The 18,671-nt window shown below is 36.1% G+C and overlaps 1 protein-coding gene and 1 long non-coding RNA gene across 2 annotated transcripts; both read left to right on the top strand.

The window, feature by feature from the left end:
- The first annotated feature begins 9,362 nt into the window (after positions 1-9,362).
- LOC107562226 (uncharacterized) lies at positions 9,363-10,441 on the top strand. Its single transcript, XR_001605960.1, has 3 exons — positions 9,363-9,391; positions 9,887-9,946; positions 10,360-10,441. It is a non-coding gene; the product is annotated as an uncharacterized lncRNA (long non-coding RNA).
- Positions 10,442-12,823: 2,382 nt separating this feature from the next.
- LOC107562222 (collagen alpha-1(XVIII) chain-like) lies at positions 12,824-18,087 on the top strand. Its single transcript, XM_016246828.1, has 7 exons — positions 12,824-12,847; positions 13,067-13,120; positions 15,277-15,309; positions 15,656-15,745; positions 17,456-17,653; positions 17,734-17,849; positions 17,883-18,087. The coding sequence occupies exons 1-7, from the start codon at positions 12,824-12,826 to the stop codon at positions 18,085-18,087; spliced, it is 720 nt and encodes a 239-aa protein (XP_016102314.1).
- The last annotated feature ends 584 nt before the right edge of the window (positions 18,088-18,671 follow it).

Here is an 18,671-nt window from a genome sequence, read left to right on the forward strand (position 1 = left end):
TTTTTGACGATCGTTTCTGTCCAGTCTGCTCGTTTTATCGCGTTTAACCACAGCTGTCGTCGGTTTTTTATCTGTCTCTGCACTGGTTTGAATGGGCCGCCTCCAGTTTCCCCTTTGTTTTGCTTCCTCCAGCTAGCGCTGTGACGTCGGCTGACCCTAGTTACTTGTGGTTGGCCTGGCCGTGCGTCACTCAGAAAACAACAGGCCAATCAGAAGAGAGGCTCATGAATATTAATTAGACAGGCCAAAATCGACCTGTTCTCAGCAGAGCTCCTGAGAGAGGAGCTGTAAAAATATATTGAGATGGTTTTTGGTACTTATACCGCAAATATATATTCTTAAGGACATCAAAACCTAAAATAAAACTCCAGAAAGGTGTACAATATGGGACCTTTAAATATTTAAATTTGAAGGACACTACAAGTTAAACTACATACTACATATTAAAGACAATTAAGCACACTTCTTTTTCACAAGGGTGGTCTTTGTCCATTCACAGAGCCAAAATGTGATTCAGCCATACTCTCCAGCACAGGTGGAACTCATGAAGAGAAGGTACAGTTCTGTTTTGGGTTCTTTTATAATCAAATGTATTAAATGGTTGTCACATTAAGGGGATGCTAACAGACAGCATACTCTAAAGTCTAACACAGAAAAGGTTCAAGTAAATGGACAAATAAATCGATTGTAGATTATATTTTTTAGTTGGATGAGGATATGCAATTTGCATAGTAATTCATACATTAATTTGCTTTACGCTGCGTCCTAATCAGGATTTCAGTTTTTTTTGTTTATTTGTTTTTTCTCAATCATGTCCTCTTTTGCTTCCCCAGGGCGATGGTGGAGAGAAAGAAATGAAGGTAAACAAGACTTATTTTAGTGGTACACACACACACATCACCAGTGCAGCGAAATGGATGATGACTTCTTCCAGATTTCATCTAGGTTGATGAACACCTTGCCAATTTCTCTGTATAGGGTAGTATTGGGTCTGGATATCCTGGCCCCAAAGGTGATCGTGGGCCTCCAGGACCACCTGGACCCCAGGGTCCAGTAACAGAATTGATAGACACAGGTTATAAAAAGGTGTAGAGGGTGCAGGGTCCAGTGGGCCCACTAGGGGCCGTATGTATAAAGCTGCTCAGGGTAACAGTTTAGCCTTAAGTGTGTCAAAATTTTAAGAATGACGTAAATTTTACTCTTACTCCTAGACTAAAGAATAAAAGTGATTCATAAAGGTTCCTAAGTGTTAAGACTAGGTATCAGCTCCTAAATTATTTAAGAGAGCTGGAGAGGTCTCCTAACCTAGCTAGGAGTAACAAGACGGCAGCAAAAAGGAGGAGACAAACACTTGCCATGAAGATATGACATATTGGAGTTATATGAAGATATGGAGTTTATAAAATGATACAAACATGATCTTCAAGATAGTCAATTCTTTTTGTAACTGACCAAGTAAGAAATTGAATAACTTGTTCCACTTTACAAATCAATGCTCTAACTGCAGAAATAAAAATAGTAATTACATTTTTTTGGCTGGAAAATTAAAAAAATGCAGCACTGGTGATGACGCAGTAAGAAGGGTCTTAAATATTGTGGCACTAACCCCACCAAACACAACAGTGGCCAAAAATGATGTGTGTTTTTAATTTTTTGACCCCACATTTCACTTAAACCATCAAAAGATGAGGAAAAAAACACTGACCAGTGTTGCCAACTGCTTTCAGTTGAAAATAGCTAAAATAGTCATTGAATGTTACTAGATTACTTCATAAATGCGAGCTCACTGATCTATATAAATATACATTCAGTGGGTGAGTCTTGGATAAGGTTTGTCCAATAAATGTATTTTGTTGCTAGGCTTTCTCAAAATAATCTCAAAAGGGGCAAGGAAGTCACTAAATCTAGTGACAAAATCACTATTAATATTTTGTTGGTCCTCTCTTGTTTTTGCATGTGAAACAACAGGCCAATCAGAAGAGAGGCTCATGAATATTAATTAGACAGGCCAAAATCGACCTGTTCTCAGCAGAGCTCCTGAGAGAGGAGCTGTAAAAATATATTGAGATGGTTTTTGGTACTTATACCGCAAATATATATTCTTAAGGACATCAAAACCTAAAATAAAACTCCAGAAAGGTGTACAATATGGGACCTTTAAATATTTAAATTTGAAGGACACTACAAGTTAAACTACATACTACATATTAAAGACAATTAAGCACACTTCTTTTTCACAAGGGTGGTCTTTGTCCATTCACAGAGCCAAAATGTGATTCAGCCATACTCTCCAGCACAGGTGGAACTCATGAAGAGAAGGTACAGTTCTGTTTTGGGTTCTTTTATAATCAAATGTATTAAATGGTTGTCACATTAAGGGGATGCTAACAGACAGCATACTCTAAAGTCTAACACAGAAAAGGTTCAAGTAAATGGACAAATAAATCGATTGTAGATTATATTTTTTAGTTGGATGAGGATATGCAATTTGCATAGTAATTCATACATTAATTTGCTTTACGCTGCGTCCTAATCAGGATTTCAGTTTTTTTTGTTTATTTGTTTTTTCTCAATCATGTCCTCTTTTGCTTCCCCAGGGCGATGGTGGAGAGAAAGAAATGAAGGTAAACAAGACTTATTTTAGTGGTACACACACACACATCACCAGTGCAGCGAAATGGATGATGACTTCTTCCAGATTTCATCTAGGTTGATGAACACCTTGCCAATTTCTCTGTATAGGGTAGTATTGGGTCTGGATATCCTGGCCCCAAAGGTGATCGTGGGCCTCCAGGACCACCTGGACCCCAGGGTCCAGTAACAGAATTGATAGACACAGGTTATAAAAAGGTGTAGAGGGTGCAGGGTCCAGTGGGCCCACTAGGGGCCGTATGTATAAAGCTGCTCAGGGTAACAGTTTAGCCTTAAGTGTGTCAAAATTTTAAGAATGACGTAAATTTTACTCTTACTCCTAGACTAAAGAATAAAAGTGATTCATAAAGGTTCCTAAGTGTTAAGACTAGGTATCAGCTCCTAAATTATTTAAGAGAGCTGGAGAGGTCTCCTAACCTAGCTAGGAGTAACAAGACGGCAGCAAAAAGGAGGAGACAAACACTTGCCATGAAGATATGACATATTGGAGTTATATGAAGATATGGAGTTTATAAAATGATACAAACATGATCTTCAAGATAGTCAATTCTTTTTGTAACTGACCAAGTAAGAAATTGAATAACTTGTTCCACTTTACAAATCAATGCTCTAACTGCAGAAATAAAAATAGTAATTACATTTTTTTGGCTGGAAAATTAAAAAAATGCAGCACTGGTGATGACGCAGTAAGAAGGGTCTTAAATATTGTGGCACTAACCCCACCAAACACAACAGTGGCCAAAAATGATGTGTGTTTTTAATTTTTTGACCCCACATTTCACTTAAACCATCAAAAGATGAGGAAAAAAACACTGACCAGTGTTGCCAACTGCTTTCAGTTGAAAATAGCTAAAATAGTCATTGAATGTTACTAGATTACTTCATAAATGCGAGCTCACTGATCTATATAAATATACATTCAGTGGGTGAGTCTTGGATAAGGTTTGTCCAATAAATGTATTTTGTTGCTAGGCTTTCTCAAAATAATCTCAAAAGGGGCAAGGAAGTCACTAAATCTAGTGACAAAATCACTATTAATATTTTGTTGGTCCTCTCTTGTTTTTGCATGTGTCCGTAATTTCTTTGTATGACAGCATAGCCAAAAATTATGACCGCATTGGTATGTCGGCATGTTTCATTGCATTATTATCACAAATAAAACTATTGATTCTATGCAACTATGCAATATGCTTACAAAATCTTTAACACATTTTTTTTTTTTGTGAAGATGACAAATTTCCTAGAACGGACATCTCTTTTGGCCACTACTATATGGCAATTATTTGACTTTCCAACTGACCTTGCCATGAAGATATGACATATTGGAGTTATATGAAGATATGGAGTTTATAAAATGATACAAACATGATCTTCAAGATAGTCAATTCTTTTTGTAACTGACCAAGTAAGAAATTGAATAACTTGTTCCACTTTACAAATCAATGCTCTAACTGCAGAAATAAAAATAGTAATTACATTTTTTTGGCTGGAAAATTAAAAAAATGCAGCACTGGTGATGACGCAGTAAGAAGGGTCTTAAATATTGTGGCACTAACCCCACCAAACACAACAGTGGCCAAAAATGATGTGTGTTTTTAATTTTTTGACCCCACATTTCACTTAAACCATCAAAAGATGAGGAAAAAAACACTGACCAGTGTTGCCAACTGCTTTCAGTTGAAAATAGCTAAAATAGTCATTGAATGTTACTAGATTACTTCATAAATGCGAGCTCACTGATCTATATAAATATACATTCAGTGGGTGAGTCTTGGATAAGGTTTGTCCAATAAATGTATTTTGTTGCTAGGCTTTCTCAAAATAATCTCAAAAGGGGCAAGGAAGTCACTAAATCTAGTGACAAAATCACTATTAATATTTTGTTGGTCCTCTCTTGTTTTTGCATGTGTCCGTAATTTCTTTGTATGACAGCATAGCCAAAAATTATGACCGCATTGGTATGTCGGCATGTTTCATTGCATTATTATCACAAATAAAACTATTGATTCTATGCAACTATGCAATATGCTTACAAAATCTTTAACACATTTTTTTTTTTTGTGAAGATGACAAATTTCCTAGAACGGACATCTCTTTTGGCCACTACTATATGGCAATTATTTGACTTTCCAACTGACCGTCAAGCCATGCTGCAAAAACAAGCCACTTTTATGAGGATTGTGGACTCATGTTCACATCAGTGCGCCAACTGTATACAGTGGTCCAATAGAAAACAATTTCAAAGCATCAGTAACTATTTGTGATAATTTTACACAATGCAAAGCATTTTTTAAATACATTTAAATATTTAAATATTTCAGTGTCTTAATTAAATTATTTTATTGTAGTTACATTAAATGATTGGTGTTGTGCTGCTGTGACTTCACATGAGCAGGCTCACTATTGGCTGTTTCAGAGGTTGAGGGCGACCATTTAGGGCTGACATCATTGTAGTCCTTAGTTTGCAACACTTAAGTGTCACCTCAGTCAACACTTAAGAATCAGTCTTAGACTTTACTAAAAGTTGCTTTTAGCTTCTTTATAAAAGATTCCTTCTCTTAGAAAAGTCCTACTTGTAACTAAGAATTTTTTGACACTTGAGTCAAAGCTTAAGACTATTCTTAAGAGCATTTCTGAGAAATTTTATACATATGAGCCCAGGTCCAGAGGGCCCACAGGGGGAGCCAGTGAGTAACATAAACTTCCTTTGTCATTTCTTTACTCTTAAAATGAATGAATGAATGAAAGTTGAGTAATTGTCTGTAATGAAACATCATTTTTATGTTTTATAGGGAGAACCAGGGCAGGATGGCAAACCTGTGAGTTTTCTAGACAGTGTTTATTACTTAATCATTCTCATTTGGTGTTACTATTCAGGGCCCTGATGGACCTCGAGGTTTTCAAGGACCATCTGGTTCTATATGACCTAAAGGGCAGAAGGTGGTTTGCAAAATCTGAATTTTCAATAATTATTCATTTTTATTGATTATTAATTATTTAATATTAACCTTACTACATCTTATATGTGACCCTTGGACCACAAAACCAGTCATAAGGGTCTATTTTATGAAATTGAGATGTATACATCTCAAAGCTGAATAAATAAGCTTTCCATTGATGCATGGTTTGTTAGGATAGGACAATATTTGGCCGAGATACAACTATTTGAAAATCTGCAATCTGAGGATGCAAAAAAATCTAAATATTGAGAAAATCGCCTTTAAAGTTGTCCAAATGAAGTTCTTAGCAATGCATATTACTAATCAAAAATACATTTTTTATATATTTACAGTAGGAAATTTACTAAATATCTTTATGGAACATGATCTTTACTTAATGTCCTAATGATTTTTGGCATAAAAGAAAAAACAATAATTTTGACCCATACAATGTATTTCTGGCTATTGCTACAAATATACCCCAGCCACTTAAGACTGGTTTTGTGGTCCAGGGTCATATATGTTTAACTATGGCAGTCTGTGGTGGGCTTTGAGATTTAAATTAAAAAAAAGAAAAATTATTTTTTTGTGAAAATGAATCAAATTTAGTATATGGCTGTCATGTGCACCTAATAAGGAATTAATAGTCATTGCTCTCTTAATGAGATTAAGGTCTTGTTGGTGGTGAAAAATAATTGTTAACCAGAATTTTGGTAAGGCATGCTAGCACCAAGAAAACAAAAAATGAAAACGAAAGCATACATTTTTCACCAGGGTCTTGACTTTTTTTGAATCTCTAGGGACAGAAAGGGGAAGGACAACCAGGCCCTAGAGGCCCACCTGGGCCACCTGGACGTCCTGGACCCTCAGTCTCAGACAGGAGTGTGAGTATGAATACATCTAGTGCAGGTCTATGTGCTTGGAGCTAAAATGTGCATACAGTAGAAGGAACTACTGAGAGCCTATTATGAACTATGGGCATGTTCACACATTTCGCACAATTAGTGTGAACACTGTTTTCTGAACTCATAGCAGAGGAGCAAAAAAATGTTGTTCACCAACATTTTCGTAGTGACACAAAAAACAAAGACATGGTGACGTGAACATTGTTTTTTTTCTCATTTTTAAAAGCTGTTCTCTTGATTTTTTTTTTCTTTTTCTTTTGCAAACATATTGTTACAGTATGCAAACCATGAAACCTGTTGAATGAGCTAAAACATCTGTGTTTTATATTGTAATGTTCTCCCTTCAGACATTAATGGTTCTGGAGGGTTCTGGATCATTGCCGGTATGTTTTAATAATCAGCTAATCTATGCCAAACACTACTAGCCTAATTTGAATTGATTCTTATTCTTATTGTTATTATGTATTATAGTTATAGTTAATATGTTCTCATCTTTTCAGGATTTATGTTGTCTACCTGGGCCCCCAGGACCAGATTGGGAAACTGGATCAGAATTAGAATCATTTGAAACTGGCCCCACTGGTCCCCTGGACAAAATAGGTTCACTGGGCGTCCTGTAAGAAATTGTCCTCTCTTCATTTATCCCATGCATTTTAAAACATTTAGTAGAATTTTGTTTGTGCTCTATTTATTCTGTTTATTATGACTCAGGGGCCCCCAGGTCAACCTGGAAAACCTGGTCCTTCTGGTCTTCCTGGTCCTCCAGGCCAAAGGGTAAATTAAATTATAAAGGTATTTTCATATACCTGATATTAAAATGAAATCAAACAATTAATTTTTTCTCTTTATTTTAGGGAGATTGTGGTGAGCTTGGCTTGCCTGGAGTTGCAGGATGAAACGGTAAGACAAGTGATGCTATAGCATGTTTAATGAATTAAGATGTGAAGATTTAATCACAGAATACTGAAATATTTTAAGTATTTTAAAACTATAAATATTTTAAAACATTCACATATCTCAGACAGATTTTTTTTATATGTGGGGCTTTTTTTCATTGGGAAGTTAATCTTCACTATATGTTTTGCTCCCTGTAGCAAAGCCCCTTCTCTGCTCTCTCTTTTTTTCTCCAGTTGGTTTCCTACCTGGGAGACTAGCGGGGAGCAGGTATTCTAAAGTCATGCATGACCACAAATTAACTTCACTGGGTGTGGTGTGTCACAAGAACTTGACTAATGAATGAAAGTGTTCTTCTTAAAGTCATTAGTTCACTAAAGACAACTTTCATTTCACTGTCAAAATTTAGCCTACCAATCAATGAGGGCAAGTGAATCGATCATTTAAGACTTACGGTTTAGCCAATGCAAACTTGCTTGCTTGTCCTTTTCATTCATCTTCACAACACTGTGACTATTGAGGATTGCTCACATAACCTGCAATACACTGTTATCTTGAGTGGTATTTACTGTAGTTCATGACATCTCTCTAAATTAACTTATAGCATGGTAATGGATATGGCAAATTATTGTATTTTGTCTTAGCAGACTAGATATGTATACACTGCTGCTGCAGCTGTTGTTGTTGTTAATGGATGCATTCAAAACACTGCTGCATGAAGCTTTGAAACTTTGCAATTAGATTGTTTTGAACCAGTTGTTTGGAGTGCATATAAAATTGGCTATGTCATGTGATTTTAGCAAAAAAGGCTTTAGTATGTCATATTTCACCATGTCGAAATTATGATTGTTTGGTGCTATGGGATGTTGATGAAGTGAACCCATAAACCTGTCTAATAGGTTATTTTAACTGATCTTTAAGTTTATAATATATTGTTGACAGATTTTGTAAACAAGGCATATTACCTATCAAGAAACAATTTCATGATTAAACTTCAATTTAGTCAACTAAAGACAGTCAACTTAAGCTTTTTTTAGAACACTTTTGCAGTTGCAGTTTTAAACCCTCCTATACCATTCCATTCTCTTTAGGGTCCACAGGGTTCATCAGAGATCCCAGGACTAGAAGGTATGGCAGGGCCACTTGGGCCCATGGGACCTCAAGGACGTCCAGGACTGCCAGGACCTGCCTTCCGAATTACTGTAAGTTACTTCATCTTTGAAATTCAGCACCCTCAAGGCTTATTCCACCTCATCCAGGTATTCCAGGTCAGAAAGGTGAAGAAGGTCAAAGAGGACGAGAGGGAATCCCAGGGTTAGATGGATTTCCAGGGAAAATAGTGAGTGAAAATTACTAGGATGAAGATCAGCTTTGAAAAGCAATATTGTAACTTTTAAATTATTTCTTTTTTACAGGGTCTAAAAGGGGAAAGAGGGTGGAAAGGTGACAAAGTGAGTGTTCATTTGAAGACAGCAACAGTGGTATTTAAACCAGTTCAACACTGCAACTCTTCTGCAGACCTATAAGCAATAAACTTATGATAACATATTTGTCTTTAGGGTGATCCTGGTCGTGCAGTAGGGCCTCCGGGACCACCAGGTCCTCCAGGACAAGTGATCTATATTAATGGCAGTGTAAGTGTTATCATTCAGTAAACCATCAAAGGACTTTGTATAACTCTATAACACTTTACTGCTCTTTCACAGCTTTGCAGTTCTGATGCTGAATGACTTTAATACATTCAATTGCAGAAAAATGGAGAATATGGAATTAATGGACCACAGGTGAAAGGAAATTATAAAGTCTAGTTACAATAGCTCTTTATAAACTTGAGTATGTAAAATTGCATGCAGTTCAATATAGAATGTACTGTGTAATTATGATTTACTATTTAAATATCTCTTTGGCATTATAATGAATATAGAACCACGTTCAAAGCATTGTGTTTTGTTCTTGTTTTATTAGGGTACACCTGGTATAGCTGGTCAGGCAGGATTCCCTGTAAGTTTTTAATGACTTGTAATTTTGTTGTTAGCATAGTAACCAGTGTGTGATTTGTAAAAGTATTTTATATTTTGGATAACATACGTTTTACCACAGCTGATGTAATATCTTTACCTTTATATTTAAATGTTAATTTTAAACTTAAAAGATCAATCAATGCATTCATCATGCTCTCCCAGCTAGTTAGGTGCCATGACCAATATATATGTTAAAAAATTACAAAGATTGTTCTGCACTTAAAGAAATTTTTTTTAATTGAAGTTAAAGCAGGAGATTAAAAATCTTATCTCCTGCTTTAACTTTAAAACTATTTTTAGAGTGCACACCAAATTTTGTAATTTTTAAATTTAAAAGATCACAATCAAACATTGATTAGTTTAGGCAAGCTTAACAAAAACAGAATTTTCAGTGGGGCCAGACTGAAACTGTAAGAAGTGAGAACGGTTTTATAATGCATTTTTATTTATTTACATCTTTTTTATATCTTTAAAGGGACCAATGGGTCCAAAAGGTGATCGGGGGGAACCTGGACTACCAGGAGACTCTATCAAGGTAATATGTTTTGGTAACACTTTATTTCAATAGTACACTTTGGACATTCTGCTGACTATAATTAACTCTGCAACTACATGCCAACTACCAGTCCTTAGAAGTATCAGTAGACTGTCTGCTAAATATCTGCTAACACTTTTTGATGGTCACCCAAAAGACATTCTATTGACTATAAATAACTTAGCAAGTACTTATCAACTTACTCTATTAGCCTTAATAGTCTACTAATACACTAATGAGCGTTAGTTGACATGTAGTTGCAAAGTTACTTGTAGTTAGTAGAATGTGCACTAGCGAAATAAAGTGTAACCTATGTTAAAAATGACTTTGTCACAGTAAGGGGTAAATTCAGCCCTGGGAACAGCAGTGTTATGCAACTCACATTACATATGTTCATGCTCTTTTCTCTTTAGGGTCAAAAGGGTGAACCTGGCCTGATCGTAGACTCCAGTGGTAGGCCCAGTTACATTGGGGGGGCTGACTGGACAGCTGGTGAGAGACCTGCAGCTTTCATTCAGATAGATGAGTTTAGATCAGAACTTCTAAGCATCCATAGCATTGTGAGACGCATTGTAGTTACTCTCTGTTTTAGGGTGAGCCAGGACCACCTGGACCAGAGGGGCCTGTGGTGAGTTTTTGCTTTTTGTCTCACTGAGGAATACCACACAAAAAGCTCAATTTTTTACATGCAAAATTGCCCTATTAAGAAATACATTGATTCTTAATGCTGCTGATATTTCAAGAGTATATGTTATTTGCTAGTATATTTTTCACTCATTAGGGACCGGTTGGGCCACCTGGACCAAAAGGAGAAATAGGATTACCAGGCAGACCAGTGAGTATCTCTAATCAAATCCAGCAAGATTGTTGGCCATTTAACGTATGTAAAGATTGTATCATAGACTTTTGCAGTGACTGTCAGTAGCAACACATCAGCCAATATAATTTAACTATACATTCAGTTGGCTCCAAATAAAAAGTATAACTACTTTAACAAACATATGCATTTGCTGTTAAACAATTATATACTTATGACATACAATTATAGAATTAAGTTAATTATTATTCAATTTAATAAAAAACGTATTCATGCTGTCTGTCTTTTTTGTATTTCAAAATAAAACTGGCATCAATTTCGAAACAAGTAAAATTTATTTGTATAGTGTTTTCACAATACACATAGTTTCAAAGCAGCTTTACATACTGCTTTACCAAAGAGTAAGTTTTAGGGCTGGGTGATATGTTAATATATAACAATGATGTGAGGTATCCTCCAGATTTAGATCTAGCTATATTGTATTTATATGCAATAAATACAACTGATATATGAACACATATATCAGTGCCGCAGTGACTCGGGCACATGTCTGAGCATTCAAAAGGCAATAAAGTGATTTAAATATTGGTTGGTATTGTTCTTTTATGAAATTTAAATGATGGATGGTTTTGTTCTAAGTAAAAGGTATTAATGAAAATACGATTGGTCATCACAGGTGAAAAGTCTGGAAAAGTCTGATGCTCGGTCAAACGCCTGAACATTCAGGAATGTAGATATTAGTCATTAAAGGATTTAGATAATGGTCAGTTTTGTTCTAAGCAAGAGTAAACAATTCCCAAAAAGCATCAATGAAGATAAAATAGCCAGTTGAGAGTCTGATGCGAGTTAAACATTTTCCAAATTTAATTAGAAGTCATTTACTGACAATGTTGAGAAGTATAGGATATGCCTTTAATTTCATTTAGTAACGTCTCTGATTTCAGGCAGAATTACTATATTGTGATATCTTTTCTTACTGTGGTTGAAAATTCCATATATTGTGGTAAAGCTTTTGGTTGAACATTACTTATATGATGGTAAAGATTTTGGTCATATCGTGCCCCTCTAAGTAGAAAAAACAGGGAGCTGTTAGAATGTCAACACATAATGTTTTAAAAATCGTAGACCGTAAATCACAGAAACTCCAAATTTGGTGGGTTTGTTCCAAATCCTTCTCATTACTCAGATGCACACAAACGCTTTCTGACATTTGTTCACTCCGAATTAAACTAGTATATAAAATTCTATGTCCCATTATGAATAGTTATCAAAATCATGTTTAACTGTAGCATGGTCATTCCCAGCCAAAATAAACAATAATGGGCATGGTCACCTTTTCTTAAAAGGTTTTAACATAGCAAGAAGTTAAAGCCATATAAGTTAGTACCTTAAATGGTCTATAACACTATAGATTTTAATACAATGAATTTGTAATACAATTTTTTTATATACATATGTGTCAGTCTAGGCACCATAACAGACAAACATAAAAAAATTTCTAACTATGGGATCATGTTGTGTATTTGTCCAGCTTCTTTCTTCTTTTTCAGGTGCTATCTGTCAAAAAGATTAATACCTTGAAAAATATGGGCTTGACTAAGATCCCTGAACTTATTAAATTTTTTTATCGAATTAGAATTTTTTGATCATTTTCATAATTTGGTATATTCCTAATCACTAAATATTCTTAATCAAAAGGGTCGCCCTGGTCTAAATGGTAAAAAAGGACAGCAAGGCGATTCAGGTGAAGGATATGGTTACGGCTATCATGTAAGAAATAAACAACTTAATACCATTTATTTTGTTTTCATTGTTACTACAAAAGTGTAGATTATACTCTATGCAATACTATAGATTTCTAAATGGTTTTAGGGACCTCCTGGTCTACCTGGGCCACCTGGTCCTCCAGGACTTCCAGTTTCTGTGGGACGATTTGATATGAGTAATTAATATTTTTAAAAAGATACAAGCAACTAATATCTTGTGGGTTTGTTTGTTATAAAAATAGCATTTGTACTGGCTCCCAATATTTAATTTGATCTACCCTAAGGGTTATGATGATGGCAGCTCAAGATTTCCCTATGGTGAGTAAATGAATCAGATTTGTCATTTTCCAATCCATATCTGGTGTTATCATATTCCAGTTTAGTTTTGCATGAATATGTGTATAAGAATATTTTGTTTGCGATGAATCAGTGTGCTCTTATTCCAAAGAATTATTCAGAAGAATTTGTATATTGCTTTGGATAAAAGTATCTGCTAACTGAATAAATATACATATATCTCAAATTTCATTACCTCAGCTATCAAAGGGGACAAGGGTGAAAGAGGAGGACCTGGCATCCCTGGCTTGCCAGGTATGATTTATTGACACATCAAGCCTTTTTATAGGAACAGTTGAATAAAGATTCAGAACAGTGAATTTTTTTTTCTAAACTGCGAAATGTGAGCATGATTTAAATGTCAACGTTGTCTGCCATAGGTCTCACTACAACCTTTGACATTTATGCATTTAAGGTATGATGTTTCCAAACTTACACAAGTTTCCTGTTTACATGTAATGTCTGAATATGTGCAGCACATGGAAGTTGTACTTGATTATGTAATATGTTATGCCTTAGCATGAAATTAAAGGGGAACTTGGTCCTAAAGGACAGAAGGGAGAACTAGGAATAGGTTACTACGACCCTCATCATAGTTGCACAAGGTCCACTTGGAAGACCTGGACCTCCGGTGACAGCACAAACAAAATGCTTCTTAGATTCTGAATCAACCATTGTTTCTTATTGTCTAAAGTAGCTTACTTGACTAAATGTTCATTTCGGTATAGGGCCCTAGAGAAGAATCTATTGCTGGAGCCCCAGGAATCGGTTATGATGGTTGCCCAGGTAGTCCTGGCTCACCAGGACCACCTGGACCCCCAGGATCATTGCTACCAGGTGCACACAGACCCTCACAAACTAAGGAGTTTACACACAGCCACTCAACACGTAAAATATATTTTGGGTGCCGAGGGATGCAGATTCGAATCTGACCTGTTTCATGTCCTGATCTAATTTCTTGTCTCTAACCATTAGGCCACGGGGGAAGTCGTGGCCTAATAGTTAGAGAGTCGGACTCGTAACCCAAAGGTTGCGAGTCTCGTACCGGCAGGGATTGTAGGTGGAGGTAGTGAATGTACAGCGCTCTCTTCCACCTTCAATACCACGACTGAGGTGCCCTTGAGCAAGGCACTGAACCCCTAACTACTCCCCGGGCACCGCAGCATAAATGGCTGCCCACTGCTGTGTGTGTGCACTTAGGATGGGTTAAATGCAGAGCACTAATTCCGAGTATGTGTAACCATACTTGGCCACATATCACGTCACTTTTCCAGTCTTCTCTCAAACTGTTCTATCCATTAAATGCAAAAGCCAATAAATGAAAAGAGTTTGCCTTTTTATTTAAAAAACTTGATCCTTTAGCAATCAGTATTCCTGGGCCTCCTGGACATTTAACTGGGGAGAGTTTTCACTACTGAAACACTATTTACTGTCTGTGGGAACTAATTATCTATTAGGTCATTTTCTTTTCTAGTTAGTTGGTCTGTTCTCTTTTCCTCAGGTTATGGTTTTGAGGCCTGTTGACACCATGGCTGCAACAACTATCCGATATCCAGAAGGCACGCTAATCTATGTAAAAGACAACAGAGAACTTTATATGAGAGTACAGGATGGCATCAGAGAAGTCATGGTAATTGTCTAGGCTTTATTATTGTTTCTCCATCTTTATGTAAGAAGAGTAAACTTAAGCCTTATTTTGCTGTCCACACAGTCTTGTGCGCAGACAGCAGCACATATGAACAAAGGTCCATTAGGTTCATTGTGCACATGTGCAAACACATCCATTTGCGCTCATAGTCTGTAGAGTATACTTTGAAAGACTTTCACCTTAAATGTGTGCGACTGTATACCTGGGACTTCATTTGTGTGTCTTTGTGCTGTTGTCTGTGCAAAAATTCACATGTGTGAGTGACTGAACATTTAAACCGAACAAGTAGAACAAATAGAACATTCTGCAGAATGCTAGCGGCCTTTCCCAATCAGTGGGCATTTTCAAACCAATAGGCAAGTGATTAACACCCAGTTTGGTTTTGAGACATACGTATCAAATAGAAGGTTCATTCACATTCGCAGTCAAGAGAGGGTATGCACATGATTTCACAGCAGAAACAAGTCACTGTGGTTACACCTACTGGGTGGCAAAAAAAACTGAGGGGCAACATTAGTGTTCTGCTTGAATGTCACAAAAGCACACCCAAAATTTAAAAGAACAGTTGTATAAATGACTCGCAAACAAAAAAATTGTAGGTATCTTTTTACAGATAGCCAAAAGCTACAGAAAAATAGAAACAAATGGTTTGCTGTAATTCGTAGAACAGAGTAAACACAGTTTACCTTGCAAGTGGATAATCCTGGATGGATGGATGGATGGAACATTAAAATGACTGATGTTTCTGGTTGTTTCATTTCAGCTTGGAGAATGTACTCCATTCCCCAAGTGTCTGGTGAGTAACAGAAAATGTATTCAGTAATTAAGTAATTAATTATTAATTTATTAAGTAATTAATAAACCCTTATGTAATACACAAACTACAATTGTCTATTAAATATACACATGACTAATACAAGTAACAATTCAAGTCATGATTAACAATAAAGTCATGATAAACAATAAAATGTCGATGACAATAAAGGTCACACAGATTCCTACTGAAGTGACTGGATTTCGCACACAAAATTTCACCAACAGTAAATGTCACCACCTTTTAAAACGCAATTTATCATCATATTGTATGATCATATACTGTATGTCTCTTCTTCTTGCTATGATTTTGGCATTTTGGTTTCTAGGATAACCAGATGGAAGCAGTGGAACCTCGGCAAGTGGTTCAGTACTCTCAGGATTACCCCACAACCTCTCCCCAACAAGCCCAGTACCCGGTGCCACATGATCCCAGACTGCAGCCATCAAATGAGCCATACCATGGATATATATTTCCACACTACAATCTTCCAACTGATCCACAACCCTCTCCATCAGTCGACCCAATTTACCAGAACTACCCTGATTCCATGAAGCACATTGCCAGTAGGCACCCGGATCATTTTGTCTATCCTGACAGGCCTGTGGTGGTGTGTACGTTCATATCTGCTGTCATTCAAGAGGCTAAGCTTCCAGCTCACACACACACACATCAGGCCGTGTGGTAAGTACCTTAACATTTAAATGAGGAATAATTGTGTGTTAGTCTGTTCATCTTTTTCCTACACCCTATGACGAATTTCCTACTATTTATAGTAGGAAGTAATCTGCGTCAAACTGTAAACAATCATCATCTGCTAATGGAATTGCTGAAAGGCTTGCTTACAATAACATGCATTCACAAAAATTGGGTATAAAAAATGAAATGCTGAGTTAAAGAAGGTGACATTATTCTACATATGACACAAGGTGAAAAAGTTGACAATTTACTTATAGCAGCATTTGTACTAATTTCAACACATACTAATATATGCTATCAATAGGAAGACCACCAATAAGCCCATAATTTAATTTAGATGAGAAGTTAATGTTACATTAAATGTAACTTACTCACAGACATCATTGAAACTAATTAATGTAACTGGACATTTTCCTTTATTTACTGTAGTATTGATGGATATTTCAAAATGCTTTTTTTGTCATTTTGAGAAACAAAACGTAAGTGTTACACATCTATTGTGTTTCCCTTTTTTAGAAATAGTAGAGGATAATAGGGATTGAAAATAATAGAGAAAATTCACGAGGGAAATACACAACACAGTGCTTGGTAAAAACTAAAAAAGCTCTTGCCACAGAAGTTCTTCTGATATGTCACATTAAAATGCTCAAATTAGCCTTAACTAGCCTTAAATTATTTTACTGTCATACACTACCATTCAAAAATGTGTAATCAATCATTTGGAGTTGCAGTAAATTCATCAAAAGTGACAGTGAAGAATATGATGGCTGCTGAAAAACCAGCTTTGCTATTACAGGAAAAAATTGAAAACAGGTATTTTAAATTGTAATCATGTTTAAATATATGACTGTTTTTGCTTTATTTTTGATCAAGTAAATGCAGCCTTGGTGAGCAAAGGAGGCTTCTTTCAGAAACATTTAAAAACCATTAGCACTTTTAGTATAGGGACCGATTCTCACTAATAACTAGTAATTGTACTAGTTGCTTATTAGCATGCATATTACTAGCATATTGGTTATTTATTAGTACTTATAAAGTGCATATTCTGCATGACCATATTCTACATCCCTAATCCTACCCAATACCTAAACTTAAGAATTAACTTACGAAGCAGTAATTAGGAGTTTGAGACAAGAGTCGTAGTTAATAGTTAATTAATAGCGAGAATTGGACCTTAAAATAAAGTGTGACCAAAAAATCTCACCGCCCCAAACTTTTGAACAGTAGTGTATAAAAACAAAGACAGAAAATGTACAACCCATTTGGTTAAAGTGACGGAATTATTAATAATTATTTGTAGCACAATTATCATGCACAATGTCAGGTGATGTCCTTTTGTATAATCTAAAATATTTGTAATCTTATTAGAACATAAACTTCTTTTAAATTATCTAATGTATAACTATGTCACCTGATTTTGTCACCCTAGCTGCACCTGATTGCTCTCAACTCACCCCAGCGTGGCGACATGCAGGGTATCAGAGGTATAGATCACAAGTGCTTGTTACAGGCTCAAGCCATTGGGCTCAAAGGAACATTCAGGGCTTTCCTGTCATCCCGGTTACAGGATCTATACAGCATTGTTCGACAGAATGACAGGGAACTGTTACCCATAGTCAATCTTCAAGTAAGATCCTTACTTTTTTACAGAATATACTGTCGTCTGTTTAATACAGTCTTTTACAGAGCTGTTTAAAATGTTCACAGGATGAGGAATTATTCAGCAACTGGGAATCCATCTTTAGTGGCTCAGGGGGCAAGATGAATGATAATGTGCACATCTATTCATTTGATTGTCGAGATGTTCTTGATGATGATGCCTGGTAAATGGATCTAACACATATCCACTTTAATAGGCCAGAGAAGATGGTATGGCATGGATCAAGCACTCGTGGAAGCAGGCAGACAGACGGCTACTGTGAAACATGGCGAACAGGTAGTCATGTCGTCACTGGCATGGCTTCCTCACTCCAAGAAGGCTACCTAATTCAGCAGTTGCCACGTGGCTGTACCAGCGCTTTTATTGTACTGTGCATTGAGAACAGCTATATTGCAGAGTGAACCAAAACGTCTGCTAAACCAAAATTTTCCTTGAGTCACACCACAAACTGAAACTTACGGACAAGTGACCGATTTCAGCCGCGGCTTCAGCTTCTATTTTATAGTGTAAGGGGCGGGCGCTTCGGATTCTAGAGAACATTTGATTGGACAGAAAGTTTGATGAGAAGCTGAAGTACGATGTGACGTCAAAAAAATCATTGAGCTGTTTTGGCGGAAGTGACGAACTGCAAGCTTTGAATGCTTATATCTTCTAAATGCGAATTTTGTCACTGTTTTGGAGCACACTGCCTTATAAATAACCTTAAGACTAACATATTGATACTAACACCCAAAAAAATTACATTTTGATTTCATGGGGACTTTAAGTGTTTTGTGATTGATGGTGATACTGTATATGTTCATTTACATGTATTTTAGATTTAAATTTTGACTTCATTTTTTATGGATTAACTGCTGTGTGACAGCCATCTCTTTCAAACAAAGATATGTTTTTGCTCCTTACACCATTAGCCTTACAACAAAAACATTTTGTCTTAGCAGAAAACATTCAATGAAATACTTGAGCATTTAAAAATATATAAATA

The sequence above is a fragment of the Sinocyclocheilus grahami genome, unplaced genomic scaffold, assembly GCF_001515645.1.
Source record: "Sinocyclocheilus grahami isolate Dianchi unplaced genomic scaffold, SAMN03320097.WGS_v1.1 scaffold813.1, whole genome shotgun sequence".
Lineage (NCBI taxonomy): Eukaryota > Metazoa > Chordata > Actinopteri > Cypriniformes > Cyprinidae > Sinocyclocheilus > Sinocyclocheilus grahami.

Excerpts from the sequence above, each read along its gene's own strand:
- LOC107562222 (XM_016246828.1), top strand. The coding sequence starts at position 12,824 with ATGGCAGCTCAAGATTTCCCTATG. Across the intron at positions 15,310-15,655 it reads CTCCATTCCCCAAGTGTCTG|GATAACCAGATGGAAGCAGT; the intron begins GTGAGTAACAGA and ends TTTGGTTTCTAG. Across the intron at positions 17,654-17,733 it reads TACCCATAGTCAATCTTCAA|GATGAGGAATTATTCAGCAA; the intron begins GTAAGATCCTTA and ends AAATGTTCACAG.